The sequence below is a fragment of the Stegostoma tigrinum genome, chromosome 13 (genome assembly GCF_030684315.1).
Source record: "Stegostoma tigrinum isolate sSteTig4 chromosome 13, sSteTig4.hap1, whole genome shotgun sequence".
NCBI lineage: Eukaryota > Metazoa > Chordata > Chondrichthyes > Orectolobiformes > Stegostomatidae > Stegostoma > Stegostoma tigrinum.
The window spans coordinates 30240004-30263464 of NC_081366.1; the positions used below are offsets into that span (position 1 = coordinate 30240004).

Consider the following 23461-nt stretch of genomic DNA (forward strand, 5'->3'; position numbering starts at 1 on the left):
GACCACTCTCTCCGCGACTCCATTGTCCACTCCACACTCCCCTCCAACCCCACGACACCCGGCACTTTCCCCTGTAACCGCAGGAAGGCAAGCTACACTTACCCCCACACCTCCTCCCTCACCCCCATCCCAGGCCCCAAGATGACTTTCCACATCAAGCAGATGTTCACCTGCACATCCGCCAATGTGGTATACTGCATCCATTGTACCCGGTGTGGCTTCCTCTACATTGGGGAAACCAAGCGGAGGCTTGGGGACCGCTTTGCAGAACACCTCCGCTCGGTTCGCAATAAACAACTGCACCTCCCAGTTGCGAGCCATTTCAACTCCCCCTCCCATTCCTTAGGCGACATGTCCATCCTGGGCCTCCTACAGTGCCATAATGATGCCACCCGTAGGTTGCAGGAACAGCAACTCATATTCCGCTTGGGAACCCTGCAGCCCAATGGTATCAATGTGGATTTCACAAGCTTCAAAGTCTCCCCTCCCAGCACTGCATCCCAAAACCAGCCCAGCTCGACGCTGCCTCCCTAACCTGTTCGTCCTCTCACCTATCCCATCCTCCCACCTCAAGCTGCACCTCCACTTCCTACCTACTAACCTCATCAAAGGTGGTCGAGGTTGCAGGTTTGGAAGGAGTTATCAGAGAAGCTTTGGTGAGTTACTGCAGTGTACCTTTGGATGATATTGTGCATCAATGTCCTGAGTAGTATCGAACTTCTTGAAACTGGTGAAGTCCACATTGATATCCATATGGTATCCATATGGTATCAATGTGGACTTCACCAGTTTCAAAATCTCCCCTTCCCCTACTGCATCCCTAAACCAGCCCAGTTCATCCCCTCCCCCCACTGCACCACACAACCAGCCCAGCTCTTCCCCCCCACCCACTGCATTCCAAAACCAGTCCAACCTGTCTCTGCCTCCCTAACCGGTTCTTCCTCTCACCCATCCCTTCCTCCCACCCCAAGCCGCACCCCCAGCTACCTACTAACCTCATCCCACCTCCTTGACCTGTCCGTCTTCCCTGGACTGACCTATCCCCTCCCTACCTCCCCACTTACACCCTCTCCACCTATCTTCTTTACTCTCCATCTTCGGTCCGCCTCCCCCTCTCTCCCTATTTATTCCAGTTCCCTCCCCCCATCCCCCTCTCTGATGAAGGGTCTAGGCCCGAAACGTCAGCTTTTGTGCTCCTGAGATGCTGCTTGGCCTGCTGTGTTCATCCAGCCTCACATTTTATTACCATGTGAATGTGTTGTTGCTCTCCCTGCAGGGAAGGGATGTTCTTCTTTGAGTAAGAAAACCACAACCGAATGATAGTCCAGGTGTGGTCTCATTAACACCTTGTATAAACACAGTAAAATTTCTTTATTCTTCCATTTCAATCCATTACTTGTAGCTACTGTAGAGATACATTTTATTTCAATTACATCTCTGTACACTTCTATTTTAAAGCAGATTTGTTAAATTCATGCGAACAACTGGTACAATAGACCTTGAATAATGATTAAACCTTTGGACTTGTACTTACCCACTTGTGTTACTATCTTGTGGATCTGATCTAAGTCAGAGTTTCCTGGCAGGTACGGATTTCCTGTTGCCATTTCAATACTCATGCATCCAAATGCCCAAACATCTACAGGTCTTGTAAAGAAAATATGTATTAATGTTTTCAGAAATATTTATTGTTAGCGAGTTTTGAGAAGATTTGTAGCTCAGGTTGAGGTTCTGGATGTGAGTTTGCTCGCTGAGCTGGAAGGTTAGTTTTCAGACGTTTCGTCACCGTTCTAGGTAACATCATCAGTGAGCCTCCGACGAAGCGCTGGTGTTATGTCTCGCTTTCTATTTATCTGGGTAGGTTTCCTTGGGTTGGTGATGTCATTTCCTGTGTTGATGATGTCATTTCGGTTCTTTTTCTCAGGGGGTGGTAGATGGGCTCCAAATCAATGTGTTTGTTGTTGGAGTACCGGTTGGAATGCCATGCTTCTAGGAATTCTCGTGCGTGTCTCTGTTTGGCTTGTCCAAGGATGGATGTGTTGTCCCAATCAAAGTGGGGCATAACACCAGCGCTTTGTCGGAGGCTCACTGATGACGTTACCTAGAATGGTGCCGAAACGTCTGAAAACTAACCTTCCAGCTCAGTGAGCAAACTCACATCCAGAACCTCAACCTGAGCTACAAATCTTCTCAAAATGAACATCAACTAGCCACAAAACGACATGACCCACTATCACTCATATCCTTACATACAGATGAGGAAGGACACCACTTTGATTGGGACAACACATCCATCCTAGGACAAGCCAAACAGAGACACGCATGAGAGTTCCTAGAAGCATGGCATTCCAACCGGAACTCCATCAACAAACACACTGATTTTGAGCCAATCTACCATCCCCTGAGAAAAAAAACCAGAAATGACATCATCAACGCAGGAAATGACATCACCAACCCAAGGAAACCTAACCAGATAAATAGAAAGCGAGACATAACACCAGCGCTTCGTCGGAGGCTCACTGATGATGTTACCTAGAATGGTGATGAAACATCTGAAAACTAACCTTCCAGCTCAGCGAGCAAACTCACATCCATATTTATTGTGATTAGTTATCCCTTAGACATCATGCTTGAACATAAAGACTAAAGTGTCTAAGTGCTGTTTGTCAGGGGTAGCACATGTGCAAACTGTACTAAGGTGACAATTTCATAATGCTTTGATGCAGCTGTTCTTTTTTTGCAATTGTAATAATGCAGACTACAGTGATGCTTGGGAATGGTGATTAAACTGGTTAAGCAATCAGAAAAAGGTTTCTTCACAAAATCCTATGATCTTTAAAAAATGATGAGTGACCTCATGCATTTATCCATAACAGACCAAAAAAAATCTTAAAATAGAGTGCATTTCCTGCCAACAAGAATTTGTCTTCCAGTTGTCATGCTTTTGTAATGAGTTGTGTATCAGCTTATTTCCTTAAGTTCCTAGATAGTTCCCGAAGCAATCTTTTCGGACATATTATGACACACCTCTGGAGCAGATAGGACTTGAACCTGGGCCTCTTGGTCTTGGCGTATGGACACCACCATTGTGCAAAAAGTGCTCCTTTCCTTGGGTTCCCAGGTATTTGTTACTCAACCTGTCCAAGGACATTTTTACACAACTCTGGACCAGGTGGGGCTTGAGTCCATGCCTCCTAGCTCAGAAGTAGGGACAGTACCATTGCATCACACCCTTATGTTCACATTTATTTTACTAATTGTGATACAACATAAATATTTCCAATTAACTGGAAACAAAGCATGCTGGAAGTGACAGCAGGCTAGGCAGCATCCATGTAGAGAAAGCAAGCCAAAGTGTCAAGTCTAGATGACTCTTCATCAGAGCTGAAATGAAGTGTGGAGGGAGCAGCATTTATGCAATAGTTGGGAGATTGGTGATAGTGGAGTGCTGGGGGAATGTTGATAGTTCAGGTTAAGTGAATGGAATGTGAGAATGACAGGACAATGGTGCGTCCAAAATTTGATCATCTATTTTAAATTGACCTGTTCAGATGTGTTCTGACACACTTTGGGGGTATAGTGGGACTTGAACCCAAATCCTTTCAATGTCTGAAGTTCCCTTTTCTAAATATGTTTGATCCAAGCTGTTCAAAGATGTTATGACATGTCTCTGGTGTGAGTTGACCTCCTAGCTCAGAGGCAGGGGCACTACTACCATGCCACAACAACCATCTAAATTCCATTCAATTTTACCACAAACAGGAACAAATCGCTTGTGTTTTCCATTGATTAATTTATATGCAGAGCCAGTTAGGGGCACAGCAATTCCTTCAGCTCCCATTTTTCTAATCAATCTGTTCAGAGATGTTATTACACATTTCTGGAGCAGTTGGGACTTGAACTGGGGCTGCAAGAGGGCCCTTTCCTTCAGTTCCCATGTTCACACAACCAATTGTAAATACCTGTGTGAACTTGTCTAGCAGTGATTTCAAACTATCACCAGTGTTGACTCTTCAGAAGTTATTGTTTTGCTGTGATTGGTTTACTTGCCGAGCTGGGTCATTGTTCCGCGGACGTTTCATTACCCTGCTGGGTAACATCATTAGTGCAGCCTCCGGTGAAGCACTGTTGTGTTTTCCCACCTGGTATTTAAACTCTGGTGTCCACTGGGTTGGATTACCTCACTTCCGGTTTTCCTTTGTAGTGGAGTAGAAATAGGGTCTGGCTCTATATGTTTGTTGATGGCTTTCTGAGTGGAGAACCGGGCCCCTAAGAATTCCCATGCTTGTCTCTGCTCAGCCTGTCCTAGGATCCTGGTGTTGTGAGTATTGGTCATGTCTTTTTGTTGCTCGTTGGTGTTTGTGTATTCTTGTGGCTAATTTTCTTCCTGTCTATCCAATGTAATGCTTATCACAGTCTTTGCAAAGGAATTTTGTATCTAACGTTCGCTCTATCCATAGTGGGTAAGGGGTTTTTGGTTTCAGTTAGCAGTTGGCCTGGGGTTGATGTCAGTCTGTGTGCTACTCTGATTCCCAGTTGTTGTATAAGTCTTGTGGTCAGTTCAGATAAGCTCTTGATATATGGTAGCGTGATGAGTGTTTTGGGGCATGCAGTATCTTCCTGGTGTTGTTCGTGTAATAGACATTGTCTGGCCCAGTTTTTTTGGGTATCTGTTGTCCTTAAATACTTGGGAGAGGTACTCTTCTTCTTTTTGGTGTAGTTCTGTGTTGCTGCAGTGTGTTGTTGCTTGTTTAAATAGTGTTTTCAGGCAACTTTGTCTGTGGGTGTTAGAGTGGTTGCCGCTGAAATTCAGTGCTTGGTCATGTGTATGGCTTTCCTGTGTACCTTCATCAGGAATTCATCATTGGTAGAACACAGGACCAGCAGGCTAATTCCTGACACCTTAGAGTTATTGTTTTGCAGATACCAGCCCCTCAGCATCAGCATGTACTACAGATAAGATGGAGCTCCGAGCAAATCATCTCTAAAATACAAACAACGATGATCCACAGAAGTGGCAGTACATGTTATCAGGCTCAGGACTGAGATGACACACAGAAGATGTTGAAATCATTATGGAGTTTCTTTGGAGATTAATTACATTAAAGTTTATGAAGATAGGAAAATGTCACTGAGTAGATCCACCATATGTAGTTGAATGATAGGGTAGGTTCAATGAGCTGAATGTCTTAATACGGTTCCTATGTTCCTATAACCCATGTTTGCTTTTCCACTTTCCTGATATTAGCATGTGCAAGAAATTTGTGCAATTATCTTAGAAATTTCATTATTATGGTTAATAGCAGAATGTGAATACTGTTGCCTTTTATTAACCCCTGAAATGCAGCAACTGGCCTGCAAGTTTAGCCAACATAGAAATTTCAATAACTTTTACATGCAGAGGCATGTGAATGCTTTGATACGATTAACTGCATATTAGCATCCCTACCACCAGCATTGCTGTGAAATCCTGGCTGCCCTTTTTGTGAAAGGCTGTTGAATTATGGGATATGGCTTACAGGTCGACAGTTTCAGCTTTTACACAATACTGGCCTTCAGTTTGCAGTGAGTGTTGCCTTGGACCATAAGATGTAGGAGCAGAATTAGGCCATTCAGCCCATTAAGTGCAGTCTGCCATTCAATCATGGCTTATATGCTTCTCAACCCCATTCTCCTGTATTCTCCCCATAACCTTTGATCTCTTTGCTAATCAAGAACCCATCCAACTCTGTCTTAAGTACTCTCAATGACCTTGGCCCGCAATTCTTTGATGCAATGGACTCCACAGATCAATACACCCTCTGGCTGAAGAAATTCCTCCCCATCTCTCTTCCATTCCTTAAGTCTCAATGTGATTACCCTCTCATCCTTCTAAGCTCCATCAAGTACAGACCCCCAATCTTCAATCACCCCTCATATGACAAGTCCTTCATCCCCAGAATCATTCTTGTAAACCTTGTCTGGAAGCCCATCATTGCCAGCATGGGTGGCACAGTGGCTCAGTGGTTAGCTACTGCTGCCTCACAGCACCAAGGAACCAGGTTCAGTTCCAGTCTTAGGCGAATGTGTCTATGTGGAGTTTTCATGTTCTCCAAGTGTCTGTGTGGGTTTCCCCCCACAATCCAAAGATGTGCATGTTAGGTGAACTGGCCATGTGAAATTGCCCAACCTGTCTAGGGGTGTATAGGTTAGATGGATAGCCATGGGAATTGCAGAGTAACAGTGACGTGGTGTGTCTTGATGGGATAGTCTTCAGAGGGTCAGTGTGGACGTGATAGCCCAAATGGCCTGCTTCCGCACTGGAGGGATTCTATGAAATGATTCCTTCCTCAGGCACGGGGCCCAAAACGGCCCACAGTATTCCCAACGCAACATTTCAGTCAAAAGGCCTGAGTGAACTGTTTTACCATGTCTAAAACGATGCAAACATATCTGGACTCCTTTGTTTTTGTACTATACATTCACAGAATCCCTGATTTGGAGAAGAGGCTGCAGAAAATACTTTGTAAAGTCTGCATTTGATTCATTCCAGTTTGCTTTTGAGTACATTTTCACCCCATTATTTTTGAAATCTTTTCATTCATCTCTCTTCTCCTCCATCCTTCTCTAATCACTCTATTAATCTCAGCCCACCTCACTGAACATTCCTCCTGTTCTACCTGATCCAACTCCTATTCATATCCTGATGCCAATCTCATTCTTAGACTCTCCATTATTCCACTGTTGTTTCTCTCTTCTCATCTCAACATGTTATCCCATTGTGTTCCCCACATTTAATAAACAGATCCCAATCCTTATTGTTCTGATTGTCTCTTTGACTTTTAATCTTTTCAGAAGTGTTGAGATGAATACTTGAAATGCAATAGCATATAAGGTTATGGGCTAAGTGATGGAAAATGAGATTAAGGTGGATGGACGCTTGATGGACTCAAAGAGGCTGTAAATTTTCTATGGCTCTCTCCTCTTCATCACAGTTAGCTCCACCCCCTTCTCTGTGATGATGCCATTCAAGCTGAATTCCCTTCCTTTGCAACCAATTCAGCTTTGCGTCAACTCCTTCTGTTGATTCCTTTTTTATGTTCTACTCCAATATAATTTATTATCCATCTTTTCAGTTGATCTTGCCTTTGAGTACAGGCACACTGACCTGACCAGCTAAGATTTGCTTGATTGAGCCAGTGTCACTATCTCAATCTAGTCAGCTTTCATCCCTAACACTGTAAACTATTAAGTAGTAGAAGCTTGAGATCCTCTGACTGGAAACTTCGGTGAGCTGCTCAACATACATGAGCTTCACTCAAGACATTGTAAGCATTTGCATCAAAGTCTACCAGTACCCAGAGGAGCAAATTATTATACACACCAGAGCTCATACAAAACAGTCCACCTTCCCCAGTAACTGTTTGGTATTTTCAAGTTTGTGACCATTGTCATGGTTTGTCTTTTTTAAAATTGCCCACATTTTGCCATCAACAAATTCAGAAACTGTGCCTTCCAACCTTTCATTGAAGTCATGTACATAAGTTGTAAAGCGTTGAGGCCCCAAAGCTGATCCCTGTGGCTCATCACTCATTACATGTTCCCAACCAGAAGAGACCCATTTAAGTCTATGCTTTCACTCATTAGCATGCCAATGTTCTATTCATAACCCTTACAACATGAATTCTTGTTTTCCACAATAATCTTTGATGTGTCACTTTATCAAATGCCTCTGGAAATCCAAGTACAATACATCCACCCCTAAATCCACAGCACATGTCACTTCTTCAAAGTACTCAATTTGGCTAACCCCGATTTCCCTTGCACAAAGCCATGTTGATTCTGTCTCATGCCTTACATTTTTCTAGCCACCATCCCATAACAGCTTCAATAATAGTTCTAACATTTGACAGATATTAAGCTAACTATTCTGCAGTTTCCGACGTTCTGTTTCCCTCCCTTTTTGAGAGAAGGCATTACATGTCCAATCTAGTGCAACGTTCCCCGAATCTGGGAAATTTCGGAACATTAAAACCAATGATTCAGGTATTTCACTTGTCACTTTTTTAAAGACCTGCCATGAAGTACATCAGGACCCAATGACCTGTCAGCCTGCAGCTCGAAGTTTTCTCAATTTAACTTGTGATTGTAATTTTCCTGATTTCTTCCCTCCCTTCCATTTCTTGAATTCCTGAAATTTCTGTGATGCTACTTACATCCTCAATAGTTAAGACTGATGTAAAATATCCATTTATTTCATCTGCCAAATGCCCATTTTCCCTTATTTGTTTTCCTGTAACTTTCCAGAGGACAAATGATCAATTTATTACTTCTTTCCTCTTTAAAACATAAATAGAAACCCTTACTATCCATTTTTAAATTTCTAGCTAGCTTTCTCTCCGACTCAATGTTTTTCCTTCTTTCTAACCTTTTATTCATCCCTTTATGTTTATTAGATACTATCCAATCTGTTGACGCTCCAGCTCTCTTTGCATAATATGCTTATGAAAAAATTGACACATTTTGTCAAAGCCTTTCACCTTGTATGCCTCAGAACAATTTAAAAGTAGTACCGAAAAAGGAAAACTACATTTATACTGTGTTACTCGAACTGCTAGTCCATCCTTGCTCACTTTGAGAATATGAGGTGCTTGTGATCTTCTTTATTTCCAAAATCCTAAAATGTACATTTACTCAACCCTCTGCAGTTTCTTTCCCATGTTTTCAAGATTAGATTTTCCTGTAAATCCAGCAGACTGACGTGGAGTGTGTTCAAATCCCACTCCTAATTGTCTCACATCCCTTTTCCGAGCTCTGGGTTTGCCAACATTGCAAACCTTTACCTATCACTCAGTATTTGCTTTGAAAAACCTTCCTTGAAAAAAAAACTACTCTATATTATCAAACTAACCTGGTCTTCAAGGTTTTTGAAGATTACTGCTTAACCTTGCACTCATTCTCTCAAGACTCCCTGTCTGATTCCCTCTAATCCATTTTCTGACCAGTCCACATCAGCAAGGCCAAAGGCAGCAAGTTTCAAGAATGTCACAGGGTCTTTTTTTTCCTGATTTGTCTCTTTTTTTTGTCTTTGAATTCTTGTCCGAAAATGATTATTCTGTGCAGTGATTTGAGGAATTGACTATTAGCGAGCTATTCATCCTAAGGGGCATCACAGTGAGACAGAATTGTTTTCCTCCTGAGGTCCCACATAAGTGCCTGCACAACACTGAGTACAGGATAGGTACTGACCTGAGATTTTAGTTGAGTTTTCCTTTATCTAGCCTGTGGGCATTGAAATATATGCTTCACCTGACTTAAATCAGTTAGCTCTACACAAACTAAGGACTAAACAAAGGTCCTGCCTAATCCGCAAGTAAAACATGCAGTCCTGTTAGAGGGAATAACTGTGTGTTCTTCTGCTCGTAAAATAAAGAAAAGAATGTAATTTCTTACTATATATACCTACTTGCCGTATTTGGTGTCACCGACTACTAACTCTGGAGCTCTGTACCAGCGAGTGGCGACATATTCTGTGTAAGGCTCTCCTGGTGCAGCCAATGAACGGGCAAATCCAAAATCACATAGTTTGACAACACCAGACCCTGAGATCAGGACATTCTCAGGTTTGATATCACGATGAATTATCTGGAAGGGAAATAATTTGGGAAAAACAGAGTAAATAACTTACACATTTTGTCCAAGTGACAAAGGATTCATTTAACTGCACACAGCCAGTTCAAATAGTGTTAATCAAACAACATACAGTTCCATGGTACTAAAGTGTCTAAGGTATTGGACAGTAAAACATAAATGGACTTGGTCATGTGCTGGTCACCTGACATTCAATCAGAGATAATGGGAACTGCAGATGCTGGAGAATCCAAGATAATAAAATGTGAGGCTGGATGAACACAGCAGGCCAAGCAGCATCTCAGGAGCACAAAAGCTGACGTTTCGGGCCTAAACCCTTCATCAGAGAATCCCTGTGTGTAACCATCAGCACCCAGTTGGTAAAGCCCTCCCTCCTTAAGTAGTGAAAGGTTTGAATTATAAAGAAAGGCTGGATGGGCTGGGACTTTTTTCACAGGAGCACGGAAGGTTGAGAGGTGACATTATAGAAGTTTATAAAATAATGAGGGGTATAGATAGAGTTAATGGTAGTTGTCTTTTCCATAGGATGGAGGATTTCAATGCGAGGGAACACATTTTTAAGGTGAGAGGAGAGAGATTTAAAAAAGATATCGGGGCAATTTTTTTTTCCACAGAGCTTGGTCCATGTGTAGAATGAACTTCCTGACGAAGACATTTGGATGAGCACATGAATAGGAAAGGTTTGGAGGGATATGAGCCAGTAGCAGGCAGATGGGACTAGTTTATCTTGGGATTCTGTTTGGCATGGACTGGTTGGACCAAAGGGTCTGTTTCTGAGCTGTATGACTTTGTGACTCAATGTATGTTTCTGATTGAACATGAACAATTCTAAAGAGCTAGGAGGTTCACCCTAGGAAAATTTAAAGAAACACTGTAATACAGCTAATGCCATCCGTGGTTCAGATCATAGCTCTTGAACATGAATTAGAAGGTTGCGAAGTGAAATCCCACAACAGAGATATGAGCTCCAAATTTGGGTTGATACCCAAGTATTAAGGAATGCTGCACAGTCTTGTAGGTGTGATTTTAAATGCAATCTCACCTGACTCTTTAGATCATCATAAAAAGATGCCATGGAATTTTTTGGAAGATGAAAAGCAATGAAAGCAAATCATAATAAATCATAAAATAGCGATTTGACACCATACAAACAAATAGGAAATCTGAACCATCACAAGCCAACTCAAACCTAAACAACAACACATACTGTTAACAATAAAACAAAACCGGAATTCCAGTTATGTAAGTAGTGGTAATGAACTGATGAGCAGTAGGTACCAGCAATATCATAGGCAATAATGAACAAATGAATAAATTCATAAACCTGAAAGTAACTAACAGAATAATAAATTCATGACTGTGGCACAAGAACAAATAAATCATCAACTAATGGAAAGAAAACAGTGAATCTATTAATTAATGCAACAGCTGACATGGATAAACAAATGGATCATTAGATACATGGATGAATTGCATAATAGGAAAATGAGCACCTCTGAATTTATGAATTTATGGAGCTGTGAACATGGCAACAAATGAATAGATGGTGCATCAACAAATCAATAGATTAAATGAACAGTTGTCACCAGTGAATCGTTATTTCATGCAACAGCAATCACAGCAATAACTCAGCAAATTATGAATAAAATTTTGCAGCAACAGGTAGCAGCACGTCAAAGTCACCCTTCCAATCTTTCCTATCAATGCTTCCTGCCCACACAATTTCTAACTGTCTTTTGTTGGCTTCACTGTCACTTTACTTTCCAAAACACTGGAAGCCATGATGAGAATATTTAGTTTGCAAAACCCTATAAGCCTATGGATAAATATGCAGCATTTAAGTTTAAGATTCCTGCTTGAAAATTCAGTTGTGTTTGAGTGGAAGATGCCTAGAAAGGCTGAGTAAATAGAGGTACAGGTAGGTTTTTGAACATTCTAGCAAGCCTCTAGTGACCGAACAGCGGGTGTCTGCTTGGACACCTGAGCAAATTTGAGGGCAGCCTTAGTTAATCCACTGACAGATGCAATTTCTTGAGGATCCTGTACCTAGGGAGTTCTCAAATGACTCTTAAATACCCTGTAATTGTCATAGCAAACTAGTCAGTTGTATCAAACTGCAAAAGTCTTGAATGAATGAATGGAATGAAACTGCATGAACCACCTGACACAACTGAAGCACCAGATATGACAATGGCAAGCTCATGCCCATTGACCCTGCCAAGTCCTCCTTACTAACATCTGGAGCTTAGAGCCAAAGTTGAGAGAATTCTCTCATAGTCTAGTCAAGCAATAGTTTGATATAGTCATCTCGAGCCATAACTTACAAATATTATTCAAGACCTACCATCATCATCCCTTGGTATGTCCTGTCCCACCAGCAGGACAGAATCAGGACAGGTGGCACATTTGATCACTGTTTATCCACTTTGGCAGGAAGAATACAAGAGCTGGCTATTATTTAAATGGAGAAAGACTGCAGAACCATACAACAGACAGGGATTTGCGAACCCTTGTGCATCAATTACAGCAACCTAGCGTACAAATTCAACAGGCAATAGGGAAAGTAAATGGAATGCTGGCCTTTATTTCAAAGGGAATGGAGTACAAAAAAACAAGGAGATTTTGCTAAAAGCATGAGTCACACTATAGCTGGAATACTGTGAACAGTTTTGTGCTAAATATCTAAGGAAAGAAAAACTTGCATTGGAGGCAATCCGGAGAAGGTTTACTAGCTTTATCCTGGGTATGGAGAGATTTTCTTGTGAGGAGAGGTTGAGTTGGTTGGAACTTGTGTGCATTGGAGTTTAGAAGAATGAAAGGTGACCAGATTGAAATTATTCCCAGTTAAAAGTCTTGGCATTGATTAAAAATTCTTTTGATATTATCACTATCTCACAATCTCCCTGCATTGCTGAATTCCCACTTTGAAAAATGAAATACCATTTAAAACAAAATAAATTTAAAAATATAAGGCAAGTATGCTAATTCTTTCTACTTAGCTTGCCCTTGACGTCTCTGCGCTATCTTTTTCTCACTGTGCTTGTGGTAGGGATTCTGTAATTCTATGATTAAATAGCCTTCCACTTGATATACATTTTACTCCTTGATCTTCCCCCTCACTGAACCTCCTATTCCTCATCACTCCTCTTGCTGCTCCCTTTTATCAAACCCTATCAAACTGCAAACAAAGGCACCGGAAATAAGTAGTTACAGTTGCTTCAATCTTCAGGAGGCAAACTACAAGCCAGAGATGTGATGGGATGGATCATCTACAGAATCTGGGAGGGTGAGGAGAAGGATTAGGCCACAGGCCAGAGGATCAGCAGTGACCAGAAAGGTCAGGAGGGCTGGACAGTCAAAGAGCAGGAGAGACTGTGGGCCACAGGATCACTGAAAGGGAGCGCCAAGTGTCGGGAGATGCTGCAAGCCAGAGTGTCACTGAGGGACATAGTCGGGGGATGGGAGAGGTCAACCCCAATGGTTCCAATCAGGTCACATGACTTTACCTCAGATCCAATACGAAACAACTTTAGAGCAAAGATTTCCTCATGCTATATACCAATATATGCATCATTAACAGATTGATGTTAAAACAGGGCCTGAATGTACATAAACAATATATACAAAACAACGTATATTTATCAAATGCAGATGTGGGCAATGTCACAAGCATTTTGTGATTAATTTTAAATGTCCACGGTTGTTGTTACTCACGTTGTTCTTGTGTAGATACTCCGTGGCTCTTAATACCTGAATAAGACACTTTCTGAGCTTTTTACTCTCCAATCCATTTGGAAACCGTTCCAAATCATCCAGAACAGTGTGATCCACAAACTCAAACACTAAGAATAAACGTTTCTTTTGCTTGAACACTTCGATAAGGTTTACCAGATTTTCATGCCTAAATTGCTGTCAGATGTTAAGTAATAAGGATAGAAGAAAATTGTAATTATTCACAAATGAATCTTGCATTTTGCATTAAAAAGAACAATTAAAAGGACAGTATATCTTCATTCTAAGAGGCATTGATTTGGAATGTGAGAAAAGAGCATCAGAATTGGAGGAAAGAAAATTCAAGGGGACATATCACCTCTAGCTGATTTGTATGTTCCACAAGATCAAACAATCCAACTCATGGTTGGGTTAGTTCGCTGCACCAATCCATGTCACTAAGGCATGTTATCGTAAATCTCTAGCGCAGGTGCGGCATGAACCCAGAGCTTCCAATCCAAAGGTAAGGAGCTACTGAATGCTCCAGGAAGCAATTATTTACAATCAACTAGTTTGATATGTTATATCACACATCTGGGGTAGGTGGGATGTGATCACATATCTTCTGATCCAGAGGTAAGGACATTTCCTGTCAGTTTTTTTTAGACATTTCCAAATCAAGTTATTCAGAAATGTTGTTAAATACCTCAGGGGTAGGCCTTGAACCCAGGCCTCCTAACTCAGAGGTAGGGGCATACCACCGCGCCATTGAATCCCTATGACCTTCCCTTTCAGATATTTCCTAATCAATCTGTATAGAGTTGCTATTATACACCTGTGCAGCAGGTGGGATTTGAACCTAGGCCTTCAGGCCCAGAGGTAAGAACACTACCACTGTATCACATGAGCCCTAGATTCTTCCTTTTCCTCTGAAAATAGGGGCTATTTTATCAACGAAGGTCAATTTGCAATACTCGATGAGAAGTGGCAATTGTCTGAGCAAAATGTTGTTTATTGCATGAAAGCAATAAATAAGAATTACATTAGCCAGTTATGCATAATAACCATGACTATCAGGAGATGCTGACAATGTCTCCACCTCTGTTAGGGTCTCAAGCAAGACTCCTATTTTGCCAAACCAAGAGTGCGTGCTGAGCTTTTCTGTTAAATTGTTCTTTCAGGAAACATATTTGTTCTCAGATTGAAGCAATTACCAAAAACCAAAAGAAATTACTTATAGGTATTTGTGTCTAATGTTGTATTTTAGTAATTTTTAATACAATCAGCAATAAGTCACATTAAATACAATTGTGTGTTTACTTGTTCAGCGCGCAATTTTGTATTTAGTCTTGAAGCAATTTATGAAGAGCTGTTTTTCTGTTCCAAGATGTCCAAGCTTGTGTTGCATTTGGCTCATCTCGAATATTAAATCTTGCAAGTATGGTGAGGCTAAAGCTTTGCACCAATCTTCAGCCACAAATGGATGATTCATCTCAGCCTCCGCCCATGGTCACCAGTGTCACAAAAGCCAATCCTCAGCAAATTCGATTCACTCTCACATGATATCAAGAAATGGTTGGAGACACTAGATATTGCAAACGCTATGGGCCCTGACAACATTCTACCAATAATACGGAAGGCTTGAGCTCCAGAACTTGCATCTCCCCTGGCCAAACTGGCCCAGTACAGCTACAACACTGGTATCTACCCAACAATGTGGAAAATTGCCCAGGTATGTCTGTATACAAAGAGCAGGACAAATCCAACCTGGCCAAATACCACTCCATCAACATACTCTCAATCATCAATAACGTGATGGAAGGTGTCATCAACAATATTATCAAGCAGCACCTGTTCAGCAATAACCTGCTCAGTAACGCCCAGTTTGGGTTCTGCCAGGGCCACTTAGCTTCTGACCTCATTACAGCCTTGGTCAAACATGTACAAAAGTGCTTACCTTCAGAGGTGGTGAGAGTGACAGTCCTTGCCATCAAGACTGTATTCAACTGACAGTGGCATTAAGAGGCCCTGATAAAACTGTAATCAATGAGTTTCAGGGCCAAAATCTTCACTGATTAGAGGCATACCTGGCACATAGGAAAGTGGTTGTGGTTCTTTGAGGTCAGCCTTTTCAGTTCCAAAGCATCTCTGCAGGAGTTCAACCAGGATAGTGTCTGAGACCCAATGATCTTCAGCTGCTTCATCAACAATCTTCCCTCCATCATAAGATCAGAAGTGTGGATGTTTGCTGATGATTATACAATGTTCGGTACCATTCACGACTCAGATACTGAAGCAGACAATGTTCAAGCAACAAGATCTGGACAATATCCAGGCTTGGGCTGACCAGTTGAGCCTTACAAATGCCGAACAATGATCGTCTCTAACAAGACAGAATCTAACCACCAACCCTTGACATTCAATGGTGTTATTATCACTGACTCCCCCACTATCAACATCCTGGGGGTTACCATTGACCAGAGCTCAACTGGACTCACCGAAAAAGCATGGTGGCTACAAGAGCAGGTCAAAGGCTGGGATACTGCAGTGAGCAACCTACCTCTTGACTACCCAAAGCCTGTCTACCATCTACAAGTCAGCAGTGTGATGGAATACTCCCCACCTGACTGGATGGGTGCAACTCCAACAGTGCTCAAACAGATTGACGCCATCCAGGCAAAGCAGCCTATTTTATTAGCATCACATCCACAAGCATCCACTCCTTCCACCACTGTCACTCCGTAACAGCAGTGTGCTCTATCTACAAGATGCACTCCAGAAATGCAGAAGCTTCATATTGCATATTGTGGTAATGTGTTTATTTTCTTCTATTATATTTAAATTTTGTATTATGACAATGCTACATCTCTGTACTGTTTAATAGGGCTCATTCCACCTTTTTATGGCCAAAATGGAAGTTTTCCCATTCTCTACAGTCAAGATGAAAGTTTTTAATTTTTTCACAGGCAAAATAGATACACTCCCACCCTTACTGGCTTAAAATATAGCATATGTTCCTTTTCGCAATTTTACAAATAATTTTCTGTCCTGACTAAATCTTCCTGTTAAAACCATGGTTTAAGTTATTAATGTCTCATTCTTATCCAAGCCTTAAGTCTTTTAATCCTTTCTCCTGTTGGAATCTGTCTTCTCTATATTTTAAACTGCTCCTTTTATCACATTAATTTGCACTGCTGGATTTCAATGCTGCAGACTGAATATAAATTAAATCCTGCCCTATACATCGTGATTGTAGCCGAGATAATGGGAACTGCAGATGCTGGAGAATCCAAGACAATAAAGTGTGAAGCTGGGTGAACACAGCAGGGAGATGCTGCTTGGCCAGCTTTTGTGCTCCTGAAATGCTGCTTGGTCTGCTGTGTTCATCCAGCTTCACACTTTATTATCTGTGATTGTAGCCCTGCCTTGTGGTGTGCTTGCAATGGCAATGACGCTCATCATGAATGGTCAATTAACTTCTATCTTTCTTAGCATGATTCTTTGTACTTTTAATTTGAAGTTCTTCCCCTTGCTGCTCAGGGATTTTTAACTTTACAAGTGGAGGTCTGAAACGGTCACTTACCAGCTATGTCTCAAATTGGGACTATCCCTACAGATCTATCTTCTCATGGCTCTGTAACTGCTGAGTTTTACAAGAGTTTTATGCCCTTACTAGCTCACACTACTTCCCTGTGCTCCTCACCATGTCTGAAGTGAAGGTTTTAACCTGAAGGGCTGTTTCTGCCTCGTTTTTTCCAGAGTTACGATAACTATTCAAGCATTTGCAACTGCTAACTGTCTTAGTGTTCTTAAAGCAGCAAGGCATTTAAAGTGTAAATTCAATTTCCTTCAGAAGAGTTTTTTCACCTCAATCTGATGGATTTTCTCCACTGTTGTTACCTTGTGGATATTTAAACAATGATCCCAGTGATGATCAGCGTATTGTACATAGATCTGAGCCAACCACTGCCAGCTCACAGTTGGTATTGGTTGGTTATTATCACAAATCCTCCTTTTTAAGTATTTTTAATCAATCTGTTTTGACACTTACAGGACAGGTGGGACTTGTACCTGTACCTTCTGGACTAGAGGTAGGACTGTGCCACAACAGCCTTTGTTTATTTTAATCGCCTGGTCAGACATGGAAATGACATATCACTGGATTAGGTGGGACTAGTAACTCAGGCCTCCTGGCTCAGCAGTAGGGCCACTATCACTTTGCTACCATAGTCCTTCCTAATGTTATTTTTACTTATAACTGAACCTAAGGGCCCAATCCGTTAACAATGGTAAAGTATGAACAACTTGTGAGACTTAATGAAAAGAAGTACTTATCTTAACAAGGTATTGTTAACGTATGATAGCAATAGGTGTAAGTCACATTAGCTAGTCATTATAAGTAAGACTATCAAGACAGTGATGACACATCTGTTTCTATCGGATATCTGGCTCTATTCCTCTCTACCCAGTCAACACTGTATGACATCATCAGATTGGGTGAAGATCGCTACTGTCCCCAACATTAACCCTTTCAAAACCATTACCTTATACACGTAAAATCTATCTCATCGAGGTGCCTGCTCAGCATAAGATGCAACCACTATGCTCGTCGGTCTTCCAGCCAAGATGCTGAGACGTTCACCAGGACACAGTTTACATTTACCTGAAATGGAGTGTACACCCCTTCCCCTCATGGACAACTCCCTCTTTCTGAATTTCAGAGAGCTTAGATGCAGATTTGCAAGGGCCCAGTTTTAGGTTGACTGAGTTCTAATGCACCATTATCATCCAAGTCACTGCGGAGTGTACCCCAAGATGAACAGTCAATTGTTGATGATTATCAAAAGTCAAGGATATTTTGAAATCATGAACCCCTCACAAATCACATAGCCAAGCATATCAAGGTGATGAACAACTTTAAAATGTTGACATGATCTGTAAAGAGTTGGCCACTGAAAAAGCAACTTACAATTGAATAAGTATCTATAGCCAACTGCATCAATAATATTACCCTTTTTATTTCTTCGGACCTCGCAGCTTTTATGATTGATTGACCTCGGTTTCCACAGTTTACATTGTATTTCTCTGAAAATGAATACCTCATGACCTCAACTGATTTATTGGTGTATGAAAATTACAATAATAGTACAATAGAAGACGAGCTTAATAATTCTGATATTGCAGTAACACAATAATTGTTTCATTTATAAGGAATAACAGGATACAATGTGCACTTGTGGTGTTTTCCAGTTTTGCAAACTAATTCTGTGGTTTAGGCCAAACACTTTAAAGAGATCATAGAACTTTACACTTTCAAGAAGCTGTTTGACCCACCATATTTATGCTGAACAATCTAAACTTAATCACACTGTTCCATTCTTTTACAATTTCCTTTTGTTTTCTTGTTTCAAGTATTTGCACTGTTTATTTCCCCTTGAAACATGCAATTATCCATGTCTCAACAATGGTGTGTGAATAAATTCCTTCTAACTTCTCTCCTCAGTGACAATTTTATACTTTTGAAGCCTTGACCACCTCTTGGAAAACCAGACAAACTAATCCTTCCCAAGGGGAGGGTGAACAGCCAGAAATCGTGTTACATATTGGCACAAATGATATAGCCAGAAATAGGTTTGAGGATATAAAAAGTGATTTCAGGGAGTTAGGATGGAAGCTGCAGAGCAGGACGAACAGAGTAGTGTTCTCTGGTTTACTACCGGTGCCACGAGATAGCGAGGTGAGGAACAGGGAGCGGGCGCAGCTGAACACGTGGCTACGCAGCTGGTGTAGGAGGGAGGGTTTCAGATATGTTGATAATTGGGATGCCTTCTGGGGAAGGTGGGACCTGTACAAGAAGGACGGGTTGCATCTGAACTGGAAGGGGACCAATGTCCTGGGTGGAAGGTTTGCTCGAGTAGTTCGAGAGGGTTTAAACTAGTATGGCAGGGGGGTGGGAACCTGAGCTGTATACCAGAGGTGAGCGTTGATGCAGGTGAGGCAGTAGCAAGAGGTAGACCAGCTAGTGGGAAGGATTTTCCTGGGAAGGAACCAAGGGATCGGTTAAAGTGTGTTTGCTTTAATGCAAGGAGTATCAGGAATAAAAGTGATGAACTTAGAGCATGGATCAGTACCTGGTGCTATGATGTTGTGGCCATAACAGAGACATGGGTTTCTCATGGGCTGGAATGGTTGCTGGATATTCCAGGGTTTAGAACATTTAAAAAGAATAGGGAGGGGGGAAAAAGAGGAGGGGGTGTAGCACTACTAATCAGAGAGGGTATCACAGCTACAGAAGCTTCCATTGTCGAGGAAGATCTGCCTACTGAGTCAGTATGGGTGAAAATTAGGAACAGCAAGGGAGTAGTCACCTCGTTAGGGGTTTACTACAGGCCCCCCAATAGCAGCAGGGAGATTGTAGAAAGCATAGGTCGACAGATTTTGGAAAAGTGTGGACGCAGTAGGGTTGTTGTAATGGGTGACTTTAACTTTCCTAATATTGATTGGAACCTCCTTCGAGTAGAAGATTTGAATGGAGCTGTTTTTGTAAGGTGTGTTCAGGAGGGTTTCCTAACGCAGTACGTTGACAGGCCGACGAGGGGAGAGGCCATTCTAGACTTGGTGCTCGGAAACGAGCCGGGGCAGGTATCAGATCTTGTGGTGGGAGAGCATTTTGGTGATAGTGACCATAACACTCTCTCATTCTACATAGCTATGGAGAAGGAGAGGATTAGGCAGAATGGGAGGATATTTAATTGGGGAAGAGGAAACTATGATGCGATTAGACACGAGTTAGGAAGCATGGACTGGGAGCAGTTGTTCCATGGTAAGGGAACTATAGACATGTGGAGATGGTTTAAGGAACAGTTGTTGGGAGTGATGAGTAAATATGTCCCTCTGAGACAGGCAAGACGGGGTAAGATAAAGGAACCTTGGATGACGAGAGCGGTGGAGCTTCTAGTGAAAAGGAAGAAGGTAGCTTACATAAGGTGGAGGAAGCTAGGGTCAAGTTCAGCTAGAGAGGATTACATGCAGGCAAGGAAGGAGCTCAAAAATGGTCTGAGGAGAGCCAGGAGGGGGCACGAGAAAGGCTTGGCAGAAGGAATCCGGGAAAACACAAAGGCATTTTACACTTACGTGAGGAATAAGAGAATGGTCAAAGAAAGAGTAGGGCCGATCAGGGATAGCATAGGGAACTTGTGTGTGGAGCCTGAGGAGGTAGGGGAAGCCCTAAATGAGTTTTTTGCTTCTGTCTTTACGAAAGAAACGACCTGTGTAGTGAATGAAACCTTTGAAGAGCAGGTGTGCATGCTGGAATGGATAGAGATAGAGGAAGCTGATGTACTGAAAATTTTGTCAAACATTAAGATTGACAAGTCGCCAGGCCCGGATCAGATTTGTCCTCGGCTGCTTTGGGAAGCGAGAAATGCAATTGCTTCGCCACTTGCGAAGATCTTTGCATCCTCGCTCTCCACTGGAGTCGTACCTGAGGACTGGAGAGAGGCAAATGTAATTCCTCTCTTCAAGAAAGGAAATAGGGAAATCCCCGGCAATTATAGACCGGTAAGTCTCACGTCTGTTGTCTGCAAGGTGTTAGAAAGGATTCTGAGGGATAAGATTTATGACCATCTGGAAGAGCATGGCTTGATCAAATACAGTCAACACGGCTTTGTGAGGGGTAGGTCATGCCTTACAAACCTTATCGAGTTTTTTGAGGATGTGACTAGGAAGGTTGATGAGGGTCGAGCTGTGGATGTGGTGTATATGGACTTCAGTAAGGCATTTGATAAGGTTCCCCATGGAAGGCTCATTCAGAAGGTCAGGAGGAATGGGATACAGGGGAACTTAGCTGCTTGGATACAGAATTTGGCTGGCCAACAGAAGACAGCGAGTGGTAGTAGAAGGAAAATATTCTGCCTGGAAGTCAGTGGTGAGTGGGGTTCCACAGGGCTCTGTCCTTGGGCCTCTACTGTTTGTAATTTTTATTAATGACTTGGACGAGGGAATTGAAGGATGGGTCAGCAAGTTTGCAGACGACACAAAGGTCGGAGGTGTCGTTGACAGTGTAGAGGGCTGTTGTAGGCTGCAGCGGGACATTGACAGGATGCAGAGATGGGCTGAGAGGTGGCAGATGGAGTTCAACCTGGATAAATGCGAGGTGATGCATTTTGGAAGGTCGAATTTGAAAGCTGAGTACAGGATTAAGGATAGGATTCTTGGCAGCGTGGAGGAACAGAGGGATCTTGGTGTGCAGATACATAGATCCCTTAAAATGGCCACCCAAGTGGACAGGGTTGTTAAGAAAGCATATGGTGTTTTGGCTTTCATTAACAGGGGGTTTGAGTTTAAGAGTCGTGAGATCTTGTTGCAGCTCTATAAAACTTTGGTTAGACCGCACTTGGAATACTGCGTCCAGTTCTGGGCGCCCTATTATAGGAAAGATGTGGATGCTTTGGAGAGGGTTCAGAGGAGGTTTACCAGGATGCTGCCTGGACTGGAGGGCTTATCTTATGAAGAGAGGTTGACTGAGCTCGGTCTCTTTTCATTGGAGAAAAGGAGGAGGAGAGGGGACCTAATTGAGGTATACAAGATAATGAGAGGCATAGATAGAGTCGATAGCCAGAGACTATTTCCCAGGGCAGAAATGGCTAGCACGAGGGGTCATAGTTTTAAGCTGGTTGGTGGAAAGTATAGAGGGGATGTCAGAGGCAGGTTCTTTACGCAGAGAGTTGTGAGAGCATGGAATGCGTTGCCAGCAGCAGTTGTGGAAGCAAGGTCATTGGGGTCATTTAAGAGACTGCTGGACATGCATATGGTCACAGAAATTTGAGGGTGCATCCATGAGGATCAATGGTCGGCACAACATTGTGGGCTGAAGGGCCTGTTCTGTGCTGTACTGTTCTATGTTCTATGTTCTAACTCTGCTCTCTGACTCTGCAACTCATTCCAAATATTTTACACCAAAACAATATTTGAGTTATTGATATCAGAGGAATCTACGAGCACACAGAAACAACTTCCATGCCTTTCTGACATAAATTCATCTGAAAATATCCTCAGCTAAAATGCTGATTAATTATACCTGGAAGACAATACATAAGCCACCATTAAATATGAGGGCATTGTCACTGTCTTCAAGAAACTTTTGGACACATATAAACTGACCAACACTGGTTCCAACAGTAGAGATGCAAGGGCTCAGCATTAGCTGCCCACGGTTCAATTCTCATCTCCAACCTTCAGATAACACCTCTATCTCCAAGTGTCAGACTTACCTCCTCAGTTGTATGACTGACATCTCCCTTTAGTGTCGGAGATAGGCCAATAGAGAACAGTGTAATGGTCATCACATTGATCTTCATAATGCCCTTGTCTAATGCCAGATACCATACTTACGTTTCATCAGTTGTGTAACTGAATGTTTAAGAGGTTTTTACAAGAACACAAATCTATTGTGAAGCTGGTACATTTTCTACAATTCTTAAACAGGTGTCAGTGTGGATGTGTTGTAGGTTGAGATTTCAAGAAACCAAAATCTGTACTCAACAGCAGAGTTAATCTAAGAATTCATCCCAATTATTTCCTTCCCTAGTCCAAAGAAGTAATGAATATTGAAAAAGCCATGAATTAATCTCAGCAGAAATTTAGGAACATTGAACTAAAACTAAATCTAGGACATTCCTGGTGTAAATGACTTTATGTAAAGACAAAGGTAGATTTATCCACTAATCCATTTGGGAAATCTCATTTCCTTTTAAATAAATCCACCCCAACATCTTAAATGAAATTTCCCCCCTCAAATTAACAATAATTCATGCTCTTACCTTCAGAAATCGTATTTCTCTTACAGCAATTTTCTTTACCAGTCGGTCATCTTCTCGTTCTTGAAATCGTTTGATTGCAACTATTTGTCCTGTCTCTCTGTGCCTGCATTTCATTACTGATCCATAAGTGCCCTCTCCCACCAGTCCTAAATTCTCATACATCTCCATTCTGAGGTTTGTTTTTTAACCTGCATCAAAATGTATCACATTTTATTGTTAGTTAAGAGTTCTGGACTATATTCTGTTAAAAGGTATGGAAAATGCATTTCATTAATGATATGTTATTCCCAATTCTTTCA

At 41.9% G+C, this 23461-nt stretch overlaps 1 protein-coding gene across 1 annotated transcript in view; it reads right to left on the bottom strand.

Moving 5' to 3' along the window:
- Positions 1–23461, bottom strand: part of LOC125458433 (cyclin-dependent kinase-like 4) — a 67471-nt gene that overhangs the window by 38536 nt on the left and 5474 nt on the right. The window contains exons 2-5 of the mRNA XM_059650638.1: positions 23163–23350; positions 13345–13539; positions 9446–9624; positions 1535–1647 (exon numbers count right to left, since the gene is read on the bottom strand). Coding sequence (XP_059506621.1) covers positions 1535–1647; positions 9446–9624; positions 13345–13539; positions 23163–23330 — 655 coding nt within the window. The 5' untranslated portion in view covers positions 23331–23350. The remainder of the gene's footprint in view (positions 1–1534; positions 1648–9445; positions 9625–13344; positions 13540–23162; positions 23351–23461) is intronic.